Genomic DNA, 22436 nt, shown 5'->3' on the forward strand with positions numbered 1-22436 from the left:
CAGATGCTGGGGTGAAAGCCTGCCAGCTCAGTGAGGCAGAGAAAATACCCACCTGATCTTCCTTCTTAGCTGATGTCCCAGAAGCCATCTCTTTTCCCTGTCTCAAACAACTCCTCAAAGTGAATGTTCCCCTCCTCTACTTCGTGTAGGTCTCTTTCCTGACTCTTTCTGTAGGGTTTTTGTTTTGTTTTGTTTTGTTTTGTTTTCCTTAATAATCCTATGTTCACTTCTTTTCAACTGGTTGCTTGCTTTGCCTCTTGATTTATGGTTGATTTTATGTAACCCTGTTTACAATATTCAAGCAGAAAGCTCTTGGATTAAAGATGTGTGCTAGGGCTGATCACACCACAACTAGAAACAGGTTTTTCTAGTAAATAATGTGGTGTCAGGATTCACAGAATGATAACATATCCTGCAGCATGACAGCTTACCAAATCAAGACAGTAACACCAGTTGAACATGGTGGCTCATGCCCTTAATCACATTACTTCCTCCCTAGGTCTTTTGAGTGTAGGGACCCTTCTCTACACTCTCCTCCATTTATTATACATCATGGTAGAATTGTTCAGCTGTCTATTTTTATCAAATAATTTTTAATCTCTCCCCTCTGACAAGACTAAAACAGGAAGGCAGAGGCAAGTGGACCGCTATGAATTAGAGGCCAGACAGGCTACATATTGAGACTGTCTCAAACAACAAACAAAAAAGCAGTGATACCAACCAAACTGTATTATTAGTGATGTACACTTTACCAGCAAACAATTAAAATGCCAATTTTCACCTCACAAAGCAGTAGATATTAACTGTATTGAATTGTGACCATTGATTATGTGTATGTATTTTCAGATGGGAAGTATATGTAAGATTCTGTACTGTACTTTCAGATTCTCTGAAGCTCAGCTCAGTTGCAAGCTAAAGTTTTGCTTTATAACACCATTTTATATGTAAATAAGCAATATGCATAAATAAGCAATATGCATAAAATCTGGTTATTCTGACCTAGATTTAATTTGGTAGAATTATTTACCAAAGTGAAGTGAGCTTGTCACTTGAAGTTAAAAAAAAAAAATTTGACGATATTGTTGCTGGTGATTAAAATTCAAGATATAATTACATATGAAAATATATGAACTAGGGGGACTCTCGTTTGAATCTCTAACACCACACAAAAAAGTAGAAGCTGTGTCTCTAACATGAGTTTGAAAGAATCCTGATGTTTTTTTCCCCGATGAAATTGATTTTTAATGTTTAATGAAATGAGTGATAATGTGAGATTTATATAACTCAGTAAACCAGTGTTTTAAGTGACTAAATGCATGGTGTTACAGACTTATGTACTAGGATGGAAAATATCTGTACTAAGTATAGGGTAGTGTCAGTTTCAGGGCAATAGACTAGAGGTTTATATGGTTTCAGATTGCACATTGCAACTAACCCTTACAAATGAGTGTGTTCATAAAGGATTTTTCATACTACAAGGTTGAAGATGTGTTTCAGGAATGTAGGAGGATGAGAAGATAGCTTTATAAAATGTTCATTCATAATAGACAGCTGAGTTATTCTGTCATGAGTATATAGGATAGAGATGGATGTAGGGTAGCCTTTCTATACTGAAAAGATAGGAGAAAGGGAAATGGATTTAAGACAGATTTTGCCCACTTCAGGAGTTTTTCTGAAGTTGTGTACATGTTTGGGAAAGGGATAAGAAAGTGTGTTTTGATTTATTTTCCCTCCTTTTTACCAGTCTTCCCTGAAACTCATGTATAATACCATGATGGTATTCTCTAGATTATTGATCCTGAACCACTTAGTCTCTATTGCACCTCTTTCAGCTCTGCTTTTGAAATGCAACAGTATTAAATGAGTGGGCAGAGCTGTGTTCCACTACAGGTTTATTTATACCAGGCTTGGCAGTCCACCCAGTAATGCTAGCATTCAGGAGTTTAGGGCAGCCCGGGTTACATACTGAGTTCCAAACCAGCCTAAGTTACAGATTGAGAGCTTCTTTAAGCCAAATAATAATAGTAATCATGATGATGATCATAATAATTTAGCTTGTAAACATCTGGTCTAGAATATTAGCTGTAGTTATGGAGTTGTCATGTACAAATAAGCATTTCAGGCTCCAAATGGGCTTGAATTTGAATTATGTTTTGAACACACTTATAAGGCATGGTAGTGTGTACCTATAACAGTAATAATATAATTCAAGGACATCAAGAGATAGAAGAAGGAGAATTAGGAGTTTTTGGCTAGCTTCAGCTACATAGTGAATTCAGGGCCAAACTAGGTAACATGAGACTCTCAAAAATGAAATAAGAGAAAACAAGCCTTGTATTTGTTTGAGAACTGTTACTGTGTGACACTTTCCCACTAACTCATTGTCCCTTGATTTCTTCTTCTTCCTTTTTTGTTATTATGTTTTTTGAGACAGGGTTTCTTGGTTTCTCTGTATTGCTTTTGAGCCTGTCCTGGAACTAGCTCTGTAGACCAGGCTGGTCTTGAACTTAGAGATTTGCCTGCCTCTGCCTCCCTAAAGGCATGCACCACCAACACCCAGCTCTCTTTAGATAATACTTTATAGATCTTTTGACATGAGAAATTTTAATTTTTTTTTAAAGATTTATGTATTATGTATACTTTTCTGCCTGCATGTATCTATCCCCTGCAGGCCAGAAGAGGGCACCAGATCTCAGATGGTTGTGAGCCATCATGTGGTTGCTGGGAATTGAACTCAGGACCTCAGGAAGAGCAGTCAGTGCTCTTAACCTCTGAGCCATCTCTCCAGCCTCCAAAACTTTAACATTTGAATTAGAAGGTGCCATTTATCATTTTGCCTCATATATGTATTTGCCAACTAGAACATAAATACCAGTATGGAAGCCTCCAGACACATGATTATTGAGCACTTGGTATGTGTCTGGACTAAATTGTAAAGTTATTTGAGCAGGAAGTACACATTAATTTCGGTACAAAGAGGGAGATGGTGATAAACATAAATGCAGAGTGCCTGCTTTGGCATATGAAGCCCTAGGTTCTATCCCTACTGCCAGAATTAGCTTTTAATTTAATTAAGCTGCCTTTTTTTTTTTTTTTTTTTTTTTTTTTTTTTTAACAGAGTTTTCTATGTTGCTCTGGCTGTCGTAGAGTTCAGTCTATAGACCAGGCTGACCTCAAACTCACAGAGACGGCTTGCCTCTGCCCTCCCAAATGCTGGGGTTAAAGGTGTGCACCACCCAGAAGTTTTGTTTTATTTAAAAGGCAAGACAAATTTAAAAAGTATACACTGGCTGGATTTGAAGACTTGATATATGAGAAAAGAAATATAAATTATCTCATATAGATTTCATGTCTGGGTAATAAAAAATGTATAGAGGCTAAATAATAATTTAAAAGCTACACTTACAGAGAGAGAGAGGAGAGAGAGAGAGACTGTGTGTGTCTGGCAAGTGTGTACTATGTTCTGCAACTTAAGAGAGTTGGCTGTTTCCCTTCATCATGTGGGTCCTGGGGACTGAACTCAGGTTATCAAGGATGGTAATCACCTTTACCTCTTGAGTCAATCCACTGGCCCCCAAATTTGAAGTTTATATAGAGTCTACAGGTACATTTGTTTCACATTTATGTAGTTGTAATAACAGATATGTGATGTAAATGAGCTCCTTACCTCTAAATTGCTTTGATATGAAAGGCCTTAGTATGACTTCAACACTGCAGTGTTTTATAAAACTCTTAAATTTCATACTGCATGAAGGGACTAGTAGAGTTGCATGAGAATGTTGGGATTATGGTGACTTCAATAAAATGGAAGCATCCTTAGTTTGATGTTTATAATTTAAATGTCATTGGACTTTTGAATGTCACGTTAGTCTGACATTTTTATTTCTGTTATACAGCTTGTAGACCCTGGAGTTAAAGCATGGACACCAACTAAAGGAAAGCAGAATGTAATCATGTTTGTTGGATTGCAAGGGAGTGGTAAAACGACAACATGTTCAAAGGTAAATACACTTTTAAAAAATCATATGGAAGCTATATTTGAGTATCTGTATATTGTTTTATAGTCTTGTTACTGGGTGTCTTCTCTGCTTTTGTGATATTTCTGTAGGACATGAAGTGGAGTCCTGCAGTCTCCTCTCGTATTGTCAGAGTGTTAGACTTGTAGGTCAGGTGTGCTGATGCACATCTGTGGCCTGATACGTGTGGAGGTGGGGGGTCAGGAATTCAAGTTCATCCTCAGCTGCATGGTGAGCTTGAGGTCAGCTTTAGCTATATGAGACCATCTCAAAAAAAAACAGTAAAAAATAATGTTAAGTCTGGTTTCTTTTGAAAAAGCAAAGGCACTTCCTGTCCTTATAGAGGAAGAGGAGGTGGATCTTTATGTGTTGAGGCCATTCTGTTCCATAGTTACTTCCAGTTCAGCAACAGCCACAGCCACATGGTGTGAAAGAGAGGGCGTAGGAGGAGGAGAGTGTGTATGCACACAGGGATTTTTTTTTTTTTTTTTAATTGAAGAAAACAAGGGAATTTACATTCTCTCTTGACACAAAGCTCCCCTTTGAATGACACACTGTGCATGATGTTGCCTTTTACATATCCTCCTTAATTTCAGTCATTATGATTGGGTTCCCCAGCTTGGTTGCTAGTGTTTTTTCTGTCACCAACAAGTCTTAGCCATGTTATACTTTAAGGGCAAGAGTGATGGTTGTTTAACAATGATTGTTTCTGCTTTATCATCTTAATTCATTGAATGAGAATTAGAATTTAAACTCTTTGGAACTTTTGTTGTGCCTCAAAATACTTAATATTGCATTCAAGAGAATTATGAGCAATTTTTCTTCATAGAGAAATAAGATTAAGCAAAAATTTTATATAAAATGGTTTGTTCTGATACTTTATTTTTAATCTTCCTTTCCCAGTTAGCATATTTTTACCAGAGAAAAGGTTGGAAGACCTGTTTGATATGTGCAGATACATTCAGAGCAGGTAGTGTGTTAAAATAAAAATTTTCTTTTTGTGATTTTTATTGTTACATTTGAGGCTTCATTAATTCTTTATCTCCTAGGTGCTTTTGACCAGCTGAAACAGAATGCCACCAAAGCAAGAATTCCATTCTATGGAAGGTAGGTTACTATTTTTCTATTTTTGTTTGTTTGGCTTTTTGAGACGCAGTCTCAGTTTTAGTCCTGTCTGCCCTGGAAAACTAGTAGTCCATATTGGCCTCTGACTTGTGATCCTTTTGCCTCCGTCTTCTGGTTGCTAGGCTCCATCTTCTGGGTGACACCATACATTGTTTCTGTTTTTTGTTTAAAGACACCTGAAGCATCCTCATTAAAACATGCTAGGAAATATATTCTTGGAATTCTTTATCATTTATCAGTATGTGGTAGGGGCCTGACAACTTTAGTTTGACTCCCAGAAGCATGGTGAAAGGAGAAAACCGACTTTGGAAATTTACTCTTTGACCTCCACATATGTAGTGTGGCATATCTATGGGTGGGTATGCTCACATGTGTGTGCATGTGCACACACCTGCAAATAAGTATACCTTTAAAAATGAAGTATAGTAATATACCTAATTATCACTTTAAATGCTTTTTATTACCATCTACCATACAGATATTTATAGGAAGGTCAAATTATTTTAAATGAAAATGAGTTTTGTCTGCTGTTTTAGTTAGGGTTACTGTTTCTATGATGAAACACCATGACCCAAAGGGAGGAATGGATTTATTTGGCTTATACTTCCAAATCGTAGTCCGTCATTGAAGGAAGTGGAGGACAGGAACTCAACAGGGCAGGAGCCTGGAGGTAGGAACTGATGCAGAGGTCATGAAGGGTGATGATTCCTGGCTTGTTCATCCTGTCTTCTCAGCCTGCTCAGCTTTCTTTCTCTTAGAACCCAGGACTAGCAGCCCAGTGATCTTATGGAGGCATTTTTCTCAGTTGAGGTTCTTGTAGATAGCTCAAGCTTGTGTCAAGTTGACATAAAACTAGCTAGCACAGCTGCTTTGTGCTTTGATTCCTATAGCAGTGGTTATATGGATTGCATAAATTTGTCAGAACTTATCAAATGGGGACTGTGCATGTAGCTTATGGATTATGGAATGAGTACTTGTCTAGGATATACAAGACCCTGAGTTTAGTGTCTAGTTACACGCACATGCACACACATAGGCACACACGCACAAGCTCACATTAAAAATCTAAACAACCCCCTTCACCCCAGGAACCAGTCCTCATTAAAATGAATATAGTGGGGATTGTTGAGATGGTAATGGTACTTGTGAGCAGGAATGGCAACCTGAATTCAATCTCCAGGACCTTGAAGGTAGAAAGAGTACCGTGACTCCACAACTGCACCATGGGTTATTTGTGCTTATATACATACACATGTAGAAGATTGAATAAAAAATACATATAACACAAAACTGAATGTAGTGGTATGCTTTATTGTATCATTTGTTAGAAGGAGGATTTAATTTTAGAATTATAATTAATTTTTTATGTAACTTACTATCTGTATATATGTAGTCATTATCACTTTTGTGTTTTTGAGCTCTCCTGGAACCCCCTCTGCTGACCATGCTGGCCTCAAACTCAGAGATCCACCTACCTCTGCCTCCCAAGTCCTGGGATTAAAGGTGTGCACCATCACTGACTGGCTCATTATTACTTTCTACAAAGATCTTTGATCATGTTCCCTTATACGTTTACAAATTCTAGTTTTATGGCTGTAATTTAATTTTTAAGATGCTGAGGTGATGGCCAGGAATGGTGCCCACCCACACCTTTAATCCCAGCACTCAGGAGGCAGAGGCAGGTAGATCTCTGTGAGCTCAGCCTGGTCTACAAAGCACTGCCAGGGCTGTTACATAGAGAAACCCTGTCTCGAAAAACCAAAATAAGGAAGAAAGCAAAAATAAAGATGCTGAGGTGAGGGTTATCATGAGTTCAAGACTACTCAGAGCTATATAACCAGGTTAGCCAGGGCTTCATAGTGAAACCTTATCTTAAAAAATATTAATTGATTTATTAAATGATGTCTAGTATGCTAATAGCTGTCATTTTGACTTTATTTATTCTGTGTGTGGGTTTGCTTGCATATGTGTCTGTGCACCACATGTGTACCTGCCTGGTGCCCTTGCAGGCTAGAAGAGGAACTGGAGGTAAATATGTTGTGAGCCCTGCTTTGTGGGTGCCTGGAACTGAACCTGGGTCCTCTGGAAGAGTAGCCAGTGCTCTTAACTGCTGAGCCATCTCTCCAGCTCCCATTCTTTCTTTCTCCTTTTTCAGAAGTATTTATTTCATGTCCTTTTGATACTAACATACCAACCTTGATTTACATAGAAAATGATGATGTCATCATCTGATGGGGTGCTGTACAATTTAATAATTTTATAAAGTGATAGCAAAGGGTTATTAAATGGAAAAGCATGAATAAATATGCTTTGTAGCATAACTTACTAAAGAAGATGCTAAAATATATTTAAGGAAGCAATTTTGAAAATACATGCATTAGAATTAATGTAGACTTTTGTGTGAAAGTTCAGTGGTTCCTCATCATGCCAAACAAATGGGTTCTTGGAGGCAAGAGAGGTGGCTCAGAGGTTGAACATTGACTGCTCTTCCAGAGGTCCTGAGTTCAATTCCCAGCAAACATATGGTGGCTCACACCATCTGTAATTTGTTCCTGTGCCCTATTCTGGCCTGTAGTGGAGGTAGGTATATGTGCATGCAGAACACTGTATACATAATACTGTGCACATAATAAATAAATAAATAAATTTTTTTTATAAAAAAGAAATGGCTTCTGTATTTTTTACTTATTAGGAAGTTTTAATTGAAATATAATTTTTCACTTTTTCAAAATAGATTAAAAGTAATTATTTGGGTGTTTTCCCATCTTAGTATTAAATATTTGTTTATATTTAATAGCTATACAGAAATGGATCCTGTCATCATTGCTTCTGAAGGAGTGGAGAAATTCAAAAATGAAAATTTTGAAATTATTATTGTTGATACAAGTGGTCGGCACAAACAAGAAGATTCTTTGTTTGAAGAAATGCTTCAAGTTTCTAATGCTATAGTAAGTAGTTTTTCATGAACATTATTTAAAGAATTTGAATCAATTTAACTATGAAACCTGATTGAGTTTATCTAAATTCAGTAGAAACAATAATTTTGAAGATTTTCCAAAATGAAACATTAATGTTATCATTTAATGTCTCCTTTAAAGCTCCTAAAAGATGGAGCTGGGTGTGGTGACACATGCCTTTTATCCTAGTACTTGGGAAGCACAGATGGTTCAAACTAGCATGATAACATCTAGATCTAGGCCAACCAAGGCTACATAGTAAGACCCTATGTGTTAGTCACTATTTTATTGCAATTCTTAAAAAATAACACATATAATTGCGACTGGCTTAAAATTTCAGAGTCCCTTCTCATGGTGGGGAACATGGAGAAGGGGCTGCATCCAGATCTGCAGGCAGCAGAAGAGAGAAAGCCTCTGGGCCTGGCTTCAGCTTTTGAAACCTCAAAGCCCACCCCCAGTGACACTTCCTCCAACAAGGCCACACCTACTCCAGCATGGCCACACTTGCTAATCCTTCTCAAGTGTGCCACTCCCTATGGCTAAGCATTCAAATATATGAGGCTTTGGGGGCCCACTCTTATTCAAACATCCACACAAAAACAAACATAGAGTTATGGAAATAATGTAGGTGTAGGAAGTAGCTCAACACCTGTTGCATACATTAGAAATTCATGTTTGTTTATTGGAATGTTGTCAATAATTCTTTGGTTAGTTATTGGTACTAATTAGTGTGTTTTTAGTGCTCCTATTATTTTGAGGAATGGGAACAGATCTAAGGGACACAGCCTCAGTCTGTTACTGATTGTTTTCAGAATACACCGTCTGTTTTGTACCTTTTCTGATTCATTTTTACTGTTCCTTTGCCTTCGGTGTCATTCTAGGAGGTGTTTGCATAACATCCCCCTCCTATTCTTCTCTTCCTTCCTCCTTGTCCTTATTTCTACTCTCTCTCTCTCTCTCTCTCTCTCTCTCTCTCTCTCTCTCTCTCCCCCCCCCCCCCCCCCGTCTCTCTCCCCACTCTCTCTGTTTCTTCCCTTCCCTCCCTCCTCCTTCCCTTTTCCTGTATTTGAAACAGACTCTATGTAGCCCGTGCTGTCCTGGAACTCACTCTGTAGACCAGGCTGGCCTCAAACACAGAGATCCATCTGCCTCTGACTCCCAAGTGCTGTATTAAAGGCATGAGCTACCACTTCCAGTCAATTTTTCTTCTTTATTCAGGCCTCAGCCCAGAATAATTTCCAAAGATGTTACCATATTTTCTTGTATGTATCATGGGCTCAAAGGTTTTCTTACTTATCTCTTAGTCTAGCCCTATATGCCACTTAATTCATGGTGTTCCCTCAGTCAGTATTTATTAATATTTACAGTAAGCCTTCTAGACGTGCTCATGGTGACTTTTTCTTACCATTGGTAAAAATAAGTCTTTCTATTTATTCTTTCTAGCAACCAGATAACATTGTTTATGTGATGGATGCATCCATTGGACAGGCTTGTGAGGCGCAGGCGAAGGCTTTTAAAGATAAAGTAGATGTAGCTTCAGTAATAGTGACAAAACTTGATGGTCATGCAAAAGGAGGTGGCGCTCTCAGTGCGTGAGTATCAGTTGAAGTTTTATGGTTGATAAACCCTTTGCTCTGTAAATCATTTCTTCTATACCTTGGGATCATGTGTATATTTGTGAGTTTCTGTTTTTCAGAATATTTTAATAATGAATGATCCATAAAAGAGGTTTAAGTAGAAATGGGATTTTGGAGCCTGTCTGATGGTTCTAACTAGTGAAAATACAAACAAACAAACTTAATTTGATACTTTTTGTTTATTATCTTTGAAAACTCTTCTGGCTATTTGTTTTCTTTTTTGAGGTTATTATTATTATTATTTTTTTTTTTTCTGTGTAGAGTTGCTGCCACAAAAAGTCCAATTATTTTCATTGGTACAGGGGAACATATAGATGACTTTGAACCTTTCAAAACACAGCCTTTCATCAGCAAACTTCTTGGTACGTACAGTGTGGAATTATAGAACCATCTCTGAGATAGATCTTATACTAAATTAGGGTTTTAACCCTGTGCTTACTAACTAGTTTAAGACAGTCCTTTCCTTCTGTGACTCCCATTCTAACTTCTATCTTTCTTTTCATTCCTTGCTTCTTTAAAGTGCTGGGGATCAAAGCCAGGGCCTTTTGTGCTGCTGTGCTGCATCCCCAGCCTTCTAAATTCTTGTTCTCTGTGGTTATAATAGTAAAATGAGTTATTGGATGTAAGTTTTTTTTTTTTTTTAAGTGTTTGAGCACATAACACAGAAACATGTAGTTATAGTATTAGAAGTTTTAATGATAGTAAAACTGTTCTATTGTCCTAATGTGGTATAGTTAGAGAACATGGAATTAGGCGGTTAGCCCTGCGCTGTTTTCCTTGATGTATGTATGCCTTTGCTTCTTCCTCCTTAGCATCAGTTTTCTTTTTTTTCATGTAAAATATAGTAAGAGTACTTTACTTTGCAGAACTATTACATCTGTCAGTGTGATTTGCATAACGTAAAGTTGAGAATATTATTAGTTATTCATTTTTCTTTTTGGTGTCTTATAGGTATGGGTGACATTGAAGGACTGATAGATAAAGTCAACGAGTTGAAGTTGGATGATAATGAGGCACTTATAGAGAAGCTGAAGCATGGTATATTTGTAGCAAAAAAAGCATTTGATTTCAAATGTTTTCTTTTTCTTTTGTTTTTCTTTTTTGTGGTGATGAAGATTGCCCCCAGGGCTTTGTGCATGATAGCAATCACTTTATTGCTGTCTACCTCCCAAAGCATGGTTTTCTGAGAGAGATCTTACTGTGTAGCTCAAGTTGTTTTTGAACTTCTGATCCTCCTTCTTCTACTTGGGTTACAGGCGTCCACTATTTACTTTCCCTTAATTTTTCTTTTGTTTTTATAAAATTTATGTGGGGAGGAAGTAGTACATGTCTATAGCTCTCATAAAGAAGCTAGAGGATACCTAGATGAAGTTTGTTCTTTTATATCTTTACATGGGTTCCAGGGATTGAACTTGGGTCTTTGGACTTGCAAGACAAGCACCTTTACCCACTGAACCATATTCCCAGCCCTCATCTTTTTGATACATTTACTATTGATTCATTGGAAATGATAATGTCTGCAATTAGAATCAATTTTTCAAATACATTTTTAAGCTGGGCATAGTGGCATATGCCTTTAATCTCTTTGAGTTCCAGGCTAACCTGATCTACAAAGTGAATTCCAGACTATTCAGGGCTACATAACAAGACTGTCTCCCCCCAAAAAAGCTCAAATGCTTGTTTTAGATGATTTATATGCAAATCATTTTAATTCTTGGGCATCTGAGCAGCTACTGAATTAGTTTTGTTATAATCAAACTATATGGAAGTTAAAATAGAAGCTTTTATTTTCATCCTTGAAACAAAAACAGTTGAGAATTCAGAATATACTATATATCTATATATTGGCACAGGGTCTTATATCCTGGGTTGGTCTGGAATACCTTTTGCTCTTGCCTCTACCTTTCAGGCACTGAGATTACAGGGTGTGCCATCACACTTTGCCATTTTTTAGTGTTTTGGTTTGTTTGTTTTTTTTATTTTTTGAGACAGGGTTTCTCTGTGTAGACCAGGCTGCCTCTGCCTCCTAAATGCTAAAATTAAGTGTGTACCACTATTGCCTGGCTCACACCACCATTTTTATTAGTGAGGGTTAATACCATTTGCCTATGTATGGAGTCAGAAACTTGGGTGTCATTTATTGATATCATTTTTCACCCCCTGGGCTTGGGATTGGACACAGGGTCTTGTGCATGCTGGGAAAGTAGTCTACCTCTGAACAATTTTCTTAGCATTATTTATTCTTCTTTTTCATTACCTCTGTCAACCTTTCCCCCCATTTGTCATCTAGTTTGTAGTGCTTTTACCTCTTGAATACATCCAGTTTATTAACCATTCTCTCAACTATTCTGCAGCCATGCTATTTTATCTCATGTCTCAATTGCTCATAAAAGGAAGTATTTCATTGGAGGCTTGCTTCTAGATTCAGAGAGAGAGAGTCCATGGCCATCATGGTAGGGAACATGGCAACAGGCAGGCGGTGAGTTCATGATCATCACAGTAGGAAGCATGGCAGCACACAGACAGGCATGATGTTGCAGTAGTAGCTGAGAGCTTACATATGATTCACAGGTTCAAAGCAAAGAGAGCAAAACTGGGGATGGCATGGGCTTTTGAACCTCAAAGCCTGCTCCAGTGACGCTTCTCCAACAAGGCCACACCTTCTAATCATTCCCAACCAATATACCAACTGAGAACCAAACGTTCAAATGTATGATCCAGTGGGAACTGTTACCATTCAAACCACCACAACCAAATCATCCTTGAACTTGAGATCCTTTTACTTCAGCCTCTGGAATGATGGAGTTACAGGTGTGTGTCACTAAGCCTGGCTGATCTCTTTATTCAGAAAAATGAGAATTTTCAGAAATTCGGCTATGACCCCATCAATCTAAAATTCTCCACCAGCTTCCCATTGTCCTTAGAGTGCGTGTAAATGATCCCCTTATCTAGTTCATGTCTTCTACATTAGCTTTTGACTCTGCTATATTTAGCATTCTGTGCCAGTCATGCTGCGCTTTCAGTTTCTCAAATGTTAAGTTGCTCATACTTTTTGCTAGTCCCTCTATTACGTACATCCTCTCTTTATACTACCTGTGGACAAACACCTAATTCATAGACTAGATCTCACCTCTGATGTCTTACCTGATTCTTAGACTTAAATTAAAAGCCTCTGATGCATGTTCCTTTGAACTCTATAATTATTATCATTGATCACAACCATTTTGATATCTAGCTTATCTTCACTGTGTGAGGTGTAGGTCAGGATCATAGCTGCGGTCTTCATCTTTCATTTTCATAGTACCTTGCTCCCTATCTGACACAGGTCTTCAGTAAATATGGATTCATTGCCTGATTTCTCTCCCTTCTATCATTTTGTGTGTTTTCTTTTTGTTTGTTTTGTTTTGTTTTGAGACAGGGTCTCACAATGTGGCCCTGACTGTCCTGGAACTTGTTATGTAGGCTAGGCTGGGCTCAGATTCCCCCGCCTCTGCCTCATGAGTTCTAGGAGTAAAGGTGTGTACCATGCCAGGCCTTCTTCTATTTTGAAGCAGTGCCCTAGTTTTGCTTCTGTATACTGTACATAGTTTGTCTCTTGTCTGATTTCTGACTCTTTAGATTTCTGAGGCATTTTAGTTTTTATTCCTTATATTTTGGTCATTTTGAGGTCACCAGACTCAGACTTTACCTAACTTCTTAATGATTGTTTTCATGTTCTCCAGTTGTTAATATTTGATAGTGTCACCTGGTTTTTCTACTTTTTTAAGTTTTCATTTGATTCTGTTTCATGGATTTTGTGTTTATTCAGTGAACAAAAAATTGACGTGTGTTTATTATGAACGTGTATATACTTGTCATGTGTGTGGAGTTCAGAGGATAACCTGCTGGAGTCTATTTTTCTCTCCTACCTTTATATGGTCTCTGGAGATCAAACTCACTCAGCTCATTAGTTTTGGTGGCAAATATCTTTGCCCACTGAGCCATCTAGCTGGTTTCATTTCTTTATGAATGACCAAAGTGGATGCTAGAATCTAAATGCTGATGCTTACAGCAGAACAGCAAGCACTCTTAGTCATCGAACCATCTCCCCAGCCCAGGTTATTTTCGAAACTCTGTATTGTGTTCATTTTAACCTCAGTCAGTTTATTTCATACAACATGATTTCTCCCTTAATTTATTATTATTGTTATTATGTATCGTTATGTTTGTGCACACGCTTTGCCATGTATATAGAGATCAGAGAAAAACTGAAGTCAATTCTCGACTTCTTCTACCTTTTTGTGGTTACCGGGGATTGAACTCGGGTCATCAGTTTGCATGGCAAGTACCTCATTCACTGACCAGCCTGTATAATTTGTTTTTGAGCCAGAATCTGCGTTTGTAGCCCTGACTGGCTATAAACTTTGGCTTCTTCTCTCCTTAGGCTCCTGAATGTAGAGATTACAGGTGTCAGCCATCATGCCCATCAGCAAAATAATTTTACAATCATCAATGAAACACTTGGTTTTTTTCATACAGGGACTCTCTATATAGCCTTGGCTGTCCTAAAACACTCTGTGTAGACCAGGCTGTCTTCACACTCACAGGATCCAGATGTCTCTGCTGGGATTAGAGGCACGTGTCATCACTTCTGGCATTATTTGAGTACTATATTGTTCTCAGTCTGTCCATTTTCCTAACCGTGGATAGCTAAGCTATTAAGACGTTTCAAATCTTATGAATCATTTTCACTATTTTATATTTTTGCCCATACATTGAACATAGGAATTTTACTAATATATATATATATATATATATATATATATATGTATATATATATATATTATTCTCTTTATCTTTTGCTATGTTCTGTCAAGTCTTTTAATTGTAGACATTTTAGTAAGTGTAGCTTGCCTTGTTCCTATATTTCTGTTTATTTGCATGTGTCTGTCTAATGTCCTGGAATAGTAAGCTTGTCTGTGATACAATTTGTCCATGTGCATATTATTCCTTATAGCATTCATCTTGTCTTCCCCACAGTAACTTTGCAATGAGTGTTTATTGATTGGATAATATGCTTCAAGATAAATTCATGATTAAGGAAAATACTCATTTTATTGAATGGAAATGTACATTTTCTGCTATATCTGAATTATTTATATTGCATTTCAGGTCAGTTTACATTACGAGACATGTATGAACAGTTTCAGAATATCATGAAAATGGGCCCATTCAGTCAGATCTTGGTTAGTTATCTTTAAATATTTCTAAAGTTTCTTTATATGTTTTTGTGTTATTTGTACAAAGAAAGCAAGTTTAATAAACGGCAATGCAGTTGGCATGGCTATCACAGAAGAGCCACCTGCCTTATTAGTGTCATTGTTTAAAATAGACATTTTTATGAGTTTATATAATGTACTTTGTATTTTTTTAATTATAATTTCTAAGAACACTTATACTTGCATAAATCATTGAGTAAAATGGAGTTTTTAAGAATTAGTCTCCAAGCTAGTATTTAAATACCGACATTTTGAGCAATATTAAGTCTTTGATGACTATGTTTAAATCTGTTCTAGGGGATGATTCCAGGTTTTGGAACAGATTTTATGAGCAAAGGAAATGAACAGGAGTCAATGGCAAGGCTAAAGAAATTGATGACAATAATGGATAGTATGAATGATCAAGGTAAATAAATCTTTTTTAAAAAGCCATTTATAAACAAATAATCAAATTCAGTGTTGTTGTTTTTTTTTAATTGTCTTTGTTAATGCTTAATATGTACCTTTCAAGTATAAAGCATTTAATCATCACAGCTCTTAAGGGGGATAGTCCACTATTATCCATCTTTTCCAGGTAAGAAACTGAGGTATAATCATAGTGAGTAAAAATTTTTCAAGGTCACTGGACAGTAGAGAGACTGGGGTCCATCCTAAACATTTTTCTTGGGAGTCTGTCCTCAGTCACTCCGTAGGAAACGTGATGGCTCTCCCACATCTGAAAGCCTTTTTTTCTTTTTGAAATTATGTTTTTGTTTATTTATTGAAAGCCTTATTTTTATGCCTGACAAGGGAGTATATACAGAAATGCTAGACAAACATATTTAGATTTGGGATGTAATAAAATATTCTGTGAGTTATATCAAAATGACACATATTTCGTTACTTAATTACTCAATTCCCACAAGTTTATTTACAGTTTCAATAAAATCTCACTGTCTAGGCAAGGTGATGCACACCTGTGATCCCTATATTTGGGAGGTAGAGGGCAGAACAGGAATTTAAAGTCATTCTTGAGCTATAAGTCAAGGTTCAAACCAACTTGAGCTACATAAAACCCTATCTCAAAGAAACAAAAATAATAATAAATAAAAAATCTTCCTTTTCAGCCAGGTGGTGGTGGCAGCACACCCCTTTAGTCCCAGCACTTGGGAGGCAGAGGCAGGCCTGGTCTACAGAGTGAATTCCAGGGCAGCCAGAACTATACAGATAAACCCTGTCTTGAAAAATCAAAGAAAAATCTTCCTTTTCATATGTGTATAAATTAGTAATATTGATTCTCAAACTTAACAAAATTGAGAATGCCAAAACACTGGGTATTTAGACATATACCTATAATCCTGAGGCAGGAGTACCATGAATGAGTTTTAGGCTAGCCTGGGCTACGTAGCAAGAAAAAGGCCAGCACCAGCTGCACATCAACACTTGGTTTCAGAGAAATTAAAACAGTCTAAAGAAGGAAAAGATAAAGATTAGCCAAAACATCTTGAAAAGTTAAGATGTCTGATGTAAGCATTCTTTTTCACTCAGAGTCATGAGATACTCTATAATACTGCCTTCTAGAAATCTTACTGTTTTACTTTCATTTCTGTATTAGTAACCCTTGAGTGTGTTTGTGTAGGGAGACAATTGACAGTCTGACCTTCACTGCTCTTTGATGCCATTCTTTGCAGAAATCAGTGTTTAGTCTTATAGATTTGGTTGGTGGGTGGGTTGGTTGGTTGGTTGGTTAGTTGGTTTCCTGAGACAAGAGTTCTCTATGTAACAGTCCTGACTGTCCTGGAACTCCCTCTGTAGACCAGGCTGTCCTCAAACTCACAGAGATCCTCCTGCCTCTGCCTCCTGAGTGCTGGGATTAATGGTGTGCACCACCACCTACACTTGTGGATTTGTTCTTCTGTATTTGATTTTTCTGTTTCATAGATTTGTTCTGTAGTTTTTTGTTATTTTGTTTTTTTGAGACAGTCTCACTATGTAGCCTTAGCTAACCTGTGACTTGCTATGTAGACCAAACTGGCTTTAAACTGGAAAGAGATACTCTGCCTCTACTCCTGCTAGGTAGGATTAAAGGCCTGTACTTGGACTGATTCTAGAAACTGTGCAAGCTTGTATTTACTATACTGTTAACCAGTCACTGGGGTGCTATGACTGAGGCCACCTATTTTTTTAATAATGGAAACTGGTTTTTTAATTATTGTTTTATGTGTATGGGTGTTTTACCTGCATGTATGTCTGTTCACAGTGTGTGTGCTGTGCCTGGGGCGGTCAGAGAGGGTATTGGATTCCTTGAAACTGGAGTTAAAGGCTGTTGAGAACTGTGTGATGCTGAGAAACAAACCCTGGTTTTCTGGAAATCAGCCAATTCTCTTAACCACTGAGCTGCCCCCTACTCTAATTTTATTTATTTTGTTTTTGGGTGTTTTTTCCTTTGTTTGTTTGTTTTGAGACAAGGTTTCTCTGTGTATCCCTGGCTGTCCTGAAACTTGCTCTGTAGACCAGGCTGGCCTCAAACTCAGATTTGCCTGCCTCTATCTCCCAAGTGCTGGAATTAAAGCTGTGCACCAACATTGCCCAGATTCCCCTGGCCTCCCCTCCCCCATTAGTAATTTAGTTACTTATTCGGGGGGGGGGGGAGTAGGGGGGCAGCTTGGTATATATGTGTCGAGGTCAGAAGGCAGTTTGGGAAAGTTGATTCTCCTAGCACATAAATTTCAGGGATTGAATTCAGGTTATCAGCTTGGCAACAAGCAGCTTTATCTACTGAGCTATCTAGGCTGCTTATTAAGGGATGTCATTGATGTTATAAATGAGAATGTTGGATTAGGCATATCATATGCCTGTAATCCTGTCCCTTAAGAGGCCAAGACAAGACGATCACAAGTTTGAGCTCAGCCTGAGGTACAATGAAAAAGAGACTGAGAGGTATTTTCTCTTATGACTGCATTCTGGTTCTGTTTATTTTGTTTTGAGACAGTTACATTGTGGATTATTTTTTTCTTTTTTACCCCTCCCCCCTTTTCTGGTTTTGATAAGAGTTTGCTGTGTATACCAAGCTGGCCTCAAACCTTGTGATCCTCCTTCCTCAACCTCCTGAGTATGTGTGCCACCTATCATATATAGCTTAAAGTAGTTGTTTTGACTTAAGTCCACCTCATTTCTTACATTGCATATAAGTAAAGGCAGAAGAACTGCACCTTACATTCGGAATGATCAAAAAGCTATGGGGGACTCATGAGTACACTACAAAAGGGTTAGAATATCCACCAGGTATAATTTCTGCATTATACCATTATTTATATGTGGAATCTTCTGTTTCTACTTTCTTAGGAGATCTAAATTTATGAATTAGAAGTTAGCAGCTATTTAATAGCTATTTAATAGAATCAACATGAGTGCTTCTGATCTGTTTTTGAAACAATGCCACATTCTTTTGATGTGTGGAGGATATAGAAAGAATGAACATGTGAAATACAGAGTGTTAGACATGGAGTTCCAGAAGTCTTTTGCTATGCAGACCAAACTGACCTAAAACTTACAGAGATCCTCCTGCCTCTGCCTCCTAGTCCTAGGGTTAAAGGTATATGTTACTGTGACTGTTGGTTCTCAGGATGTTCCATTTAAATTGTAGATAAAGTATATATATGTGTGTGTGTGTGTGTGTGTGTGTGTGTGTGTGTGTGTATATATATATATGTACATATATATATATATATATATGTTGGCTTTGTTCCTTTTTTTCTAATGCTATAAATATTTTTAATGTATTTTACTTTAAAACTTTAAACATGGCGAACTGTAACATTGATTAAATCTGTTTTGTGGTTTGACCATTTACATGTTGTTATATGTATAAGATATAAAGTACAGACAGAAAAATGAAATTTATCTCTGCAAAAAGAAACAAGCTGGGGTGATGGCTCAGGAGGTGAGAGCACTTGCTGTGAAGCAAGAGGACTGAATATCAGATCCCCAGAATCTATGTACTGAAGATAGGCATGGCTATACATTCCTCTAACCCTTCTGCTGAGGAGTGGAGACAGGATCCTAAGGAGCTTGCTGCTCAACCCGCCTACCCAAACAGCAAGCTTTAGGTTCATTGAGAGACCCTCTGTCAAACAGATAAGTTGGAAGAGTGCTCAGTTTTACACACATATACATCAACACTTGCAGGCATGCGTGCACACAAACACACACACATATACACACACATATCCTCCCCCTACATTTGAGGGTTGATGGGGCGATCATCTTGCATACAGGAATCCCTTTGTTAGCACCCAGTAAACTGGGTGTGGTATCAAACACTGTAATCCCAGCACTCAAGAAATGGAAGCAGGAAGCTAGAAATTCAAGGTCAGCCTTACCAACATAGAAATTTTGAGGCTAGTTATGTATACATAAGATCCTGTCTCTAAAACATAAAAGTAAATAAAAAACTTATCTGTACAATCATCTGAAGTTATATATTGCCCATTTGAATTTCCTTTGTGTTCACCTCTTCCTTGTTCAGTCCTGGGTTTTGTCCCGAGTGTTTCATTTGGCTTTATTTCTATTTTCTAATCCGTTAAGTTTCCATTTTTAGGACTGGAGGTATAACTCAGAGGCAGAGTGCTTGACTACTGTGATAATAAATGATAATCTTATGTAAATGAAATTATTTGGTTGTTGTCTGCAGAACTGGACAGTACAGATGGTGCCAAGGTTTTTAGTAAGCAACCAGGCAGAATCCAGAGAGTGGCCAGAGGGTCAGGTGTATCAACAAGAGATGTCCAAGAACTTCTGACGCAGTACACTAAGTTTGCACAGATGGTGAAAAAGATGGGCGGTATCAAAGGACTTTTCAAAGGTAAGGGGAAAGTACTTTATCACTTAAAATAATGAATTTAAGGAACAAAATATTACTGGAAATGTTGATGCTGAAGTTCATGTTCTTGGCTTGGGGTTTTGCTCAGTGGTAGGGCCTGTCTTAGTCCCTAGGTTCCATCACAGTACTTGAACAAGAGAGACAATCTGAACTCAATTTTATAGTCAAGTACCACCAGGATTTATCATGTAATGCCTTTTAGAATCAAGCTGGTAGACATTAATATTGAAAATTATTTTATTTCCATCAACATACATTACTATAGAATATTTAGAGAATGTAAGAATATAAAAAAAACTTTTTTCATTCCTCAGAGACTCCCAAAAATGCTACTGGACACAAAAGTGGATATAACTATTTTTCCATATTTCCAAACAATTAACAGAATTGGCTATCACATGCTTACACTCCCAGCATTCTTGACACAAAAGTATTGCTATCCTGATCACCTGTGATTCCTTATGTAGCTAGACCCAGTATCAGAAACTGCCCCCTCCTGCCTGTCCCTCCCTCCCCCTCCCTCTCTCCCTCCCTCCCCATGAACTCCTAGTATTTGAACAGTGCTGGTATCTTTCGTGCCTCTTGTTAGATCCTGAACTGGCTTGTCTTATTTGTGTTCTGGTCAGTGTCTAGGCAATTCCTTGGAGTCAGTTTTGTCCTCTTTGATTAGAAATATAGTAGACACTAAGTAAATTTTCTAATGTAGTTTCTAGTTTAGTGGTCACATATTTCTCACTACATTTCTAGTTATGTTTAAAGTTTTATTTTTCCTTTGTGCATCTACTGATTGTTTTGTTTGTGACTCATGTCTCCCTTGTTCAGTCCCTCAGTTTTTTTCTCCCTCTTGTTCTGTAATAATGCCTAAACATCCTTGCTTTTCATCAGCAAAGACTGTCCCAAGTTTTTCATTTTACTTTGTTTTCTGATAAATTTCTGTTTCTAGGCCTTTAGTTATAACTTAAGAGGTGGAGCGCTTGGCTAGTATGCTTGAGGCTCTGAGTTTGATTCCTAGCCCACCACTCCCTCTCCAAAGTTTCAGGTGGGCACAGTGTCTCTAATCCCAGCGTTTAGGAGGCAGGAGCATATCTTCAAGTTCAACATCAGTTAGACCTACATAGTAAGACCTTATCTCAAAAAACAAAGCTGGGAATAGTGGTGCATGTTTTTGATCCCAACACTCAGGGAGGCAGAGGCAAGCCTGGTTTATTAATCGAGTTCTTTAACAGCCAATGCTATGTAGAGAGACCCCGGTTTCAATCAATCAGTCAAACAAACAAAAGCCATTTTAATGTAAGCCATGCCTGTTTATTGTTTATCTTTTCCTTTGATCTCTTTTTTTCATACAGCCTTTTGCATGTTGATACCACAATAATCAGCTGAGTATTTTCTTCTACTCATTTTTTTTTTTTTTTGATTGATTTTTGTGGGACCAGGACTCAAAACCCAGAATCTCATGCATGCTGTGTAGGTGCTGTACCTGTACCACTCAGCTTTATCACCTGCTCAGATTTGTTTTTTGTTTGACTTTTATTCCTGCTTGACTTTATTTTGCTATGTATAGTATAAAATAAAAGGGTATTGTTTTTCTGAAAAATTTATTATTCTAGCCCTCTAAATATTTTTTTTTTTTTTTAATTGAGCTGTGCAGTGGTGGCACATGCTCCCAGCTCTCATGAGGCAGAGGTAGGCGGGTAGGCGAATCTCTTGAGTTTGAGGCAAGCCTGGTCTAAAGAGCTACTTCTAGGACAGCTAGAAAAACCCTGTCTTGGAAAAAAAAATTTTTTTTTTTTTTGTTTTGTTAAAATTTGTTGTTTTAACTTTTGAGGAGGAGGGGGCAGAGTTTCTTGTGTAGGTCTAGGTATCCTGGAACTCATTCTGTAGAACCATCTGGCTTCAAATTCCAGAGATATGCCTGCCTCTGTCTCCCAAGTGCTGGAATTAAAGGGGTGGACCACCACACCTAGCTAATTATTATTTTAAAAGATGTTGACTTATGATGGGTTGGAGAAGTGGCTTCGTTGTTAGAGTACTAGTTGTTCTTCTAGAAGACCCAGGTTCCATTCTTACTCCCAGCATGGCAGCTTGCTACTGTCTTATAACTCCAGATCCACATGCTCCAACTTCTGCTTCCTTAGGTAGGCAAAACGCCTACAAATATTAAAAAAGAAATTTGAAATCATATGCCAGGTGGTTATGGCAAACACCTTTGATCTCAGGACCAGGGAGGCAGAGGCATTTGGATCTCTTGAGTTTCTGAGTTCAAGGCCAATCTGATCTACAAAGCAAATTCCAAGATAACCACAGTTGCACAGGGAAGCCCTGTTTTGAAACCCCCCTGTCAAAAATAAAAATTTGTTCTGTCAGACTTATTCCTTATGTTCATTTACCAGTTACCCAGTCTCTTCCATTTAGTCCTTATCAGTAAATTCATCCTTTTGTTCATCCCTTTTATCATTGTCTGCATCCTCCCCCATTGCTGAGTATTGGAGCTAGGGCCTTCTGCATGCTAGGCAGTGTGCCACTCACTGAGCTCTAGCCACAGCCATATATTTTTTTATTTGTTTTTGTTTTATGTACATTGG

General features: G+C 37.7%; 1 protein-coding gene across 2 annotated transcripts in view; it reads left to right on the plus strand.

Annotated features, from left to right (window-relative positions):
- Window positions 1-22436, plus strand: part of Srp54 (signal recognition particle 54) — a 67015-nt gene that overhangs the window by 17079 nt on the left and 27500 nt on the right. For both annotated transcript variants that reach the window (XM_051195852.1, XM_051195851.1), the window contains exons 5-14: window positions 3897-4001; window positions 4920-4986; window positions 5066-5123; window positions 7939-8089; window positions 9542-9690; window positions 9997-10097; window positions 10687-10773; window positions 14887-14960; window positions 15291-15399; window positions 19666-19836. In XM_051195852.1, the coding sequence (XP_051051809.1) occupies window positions 3897-4001; window positions 4920-4986; window positions 5066-5123; window positions 7939-8089; window positions 9542-9690; window positions 9997-10097; window positions 10687-10773; window positions 14887-14960; window positions 15291-15399; window positions 19666-19836 (1072 nt within the window). The remainder of the gene's footprint in view (window positions 1-3896; window positions 4002-4919; window positions 4987-5065; window positions 5124-7938; window positions 8090-9541; window positions 9691-9996; window positions 10098-10686; window positions 10774-14886; window positions 14961-15290; window positions 15400-19665; window positions 19837-22436) is intronic.

The sequence above is a fragment of the Phodopus roborovskii genome, unplaced genomic scaffold (assembly GCF_943737965.1).
Source record: "Phodopus roborovskii unplaced genomic scaffold, PHOROB, whole genome shotgun sequence".
NCBI classification, from domain to species: domain Eukaryota; kingdom Metazoa; phylum Chordata; class Mammalia; order Rodentia; family Cricetidae; genus Phodopus; species Phodopus roborovskii.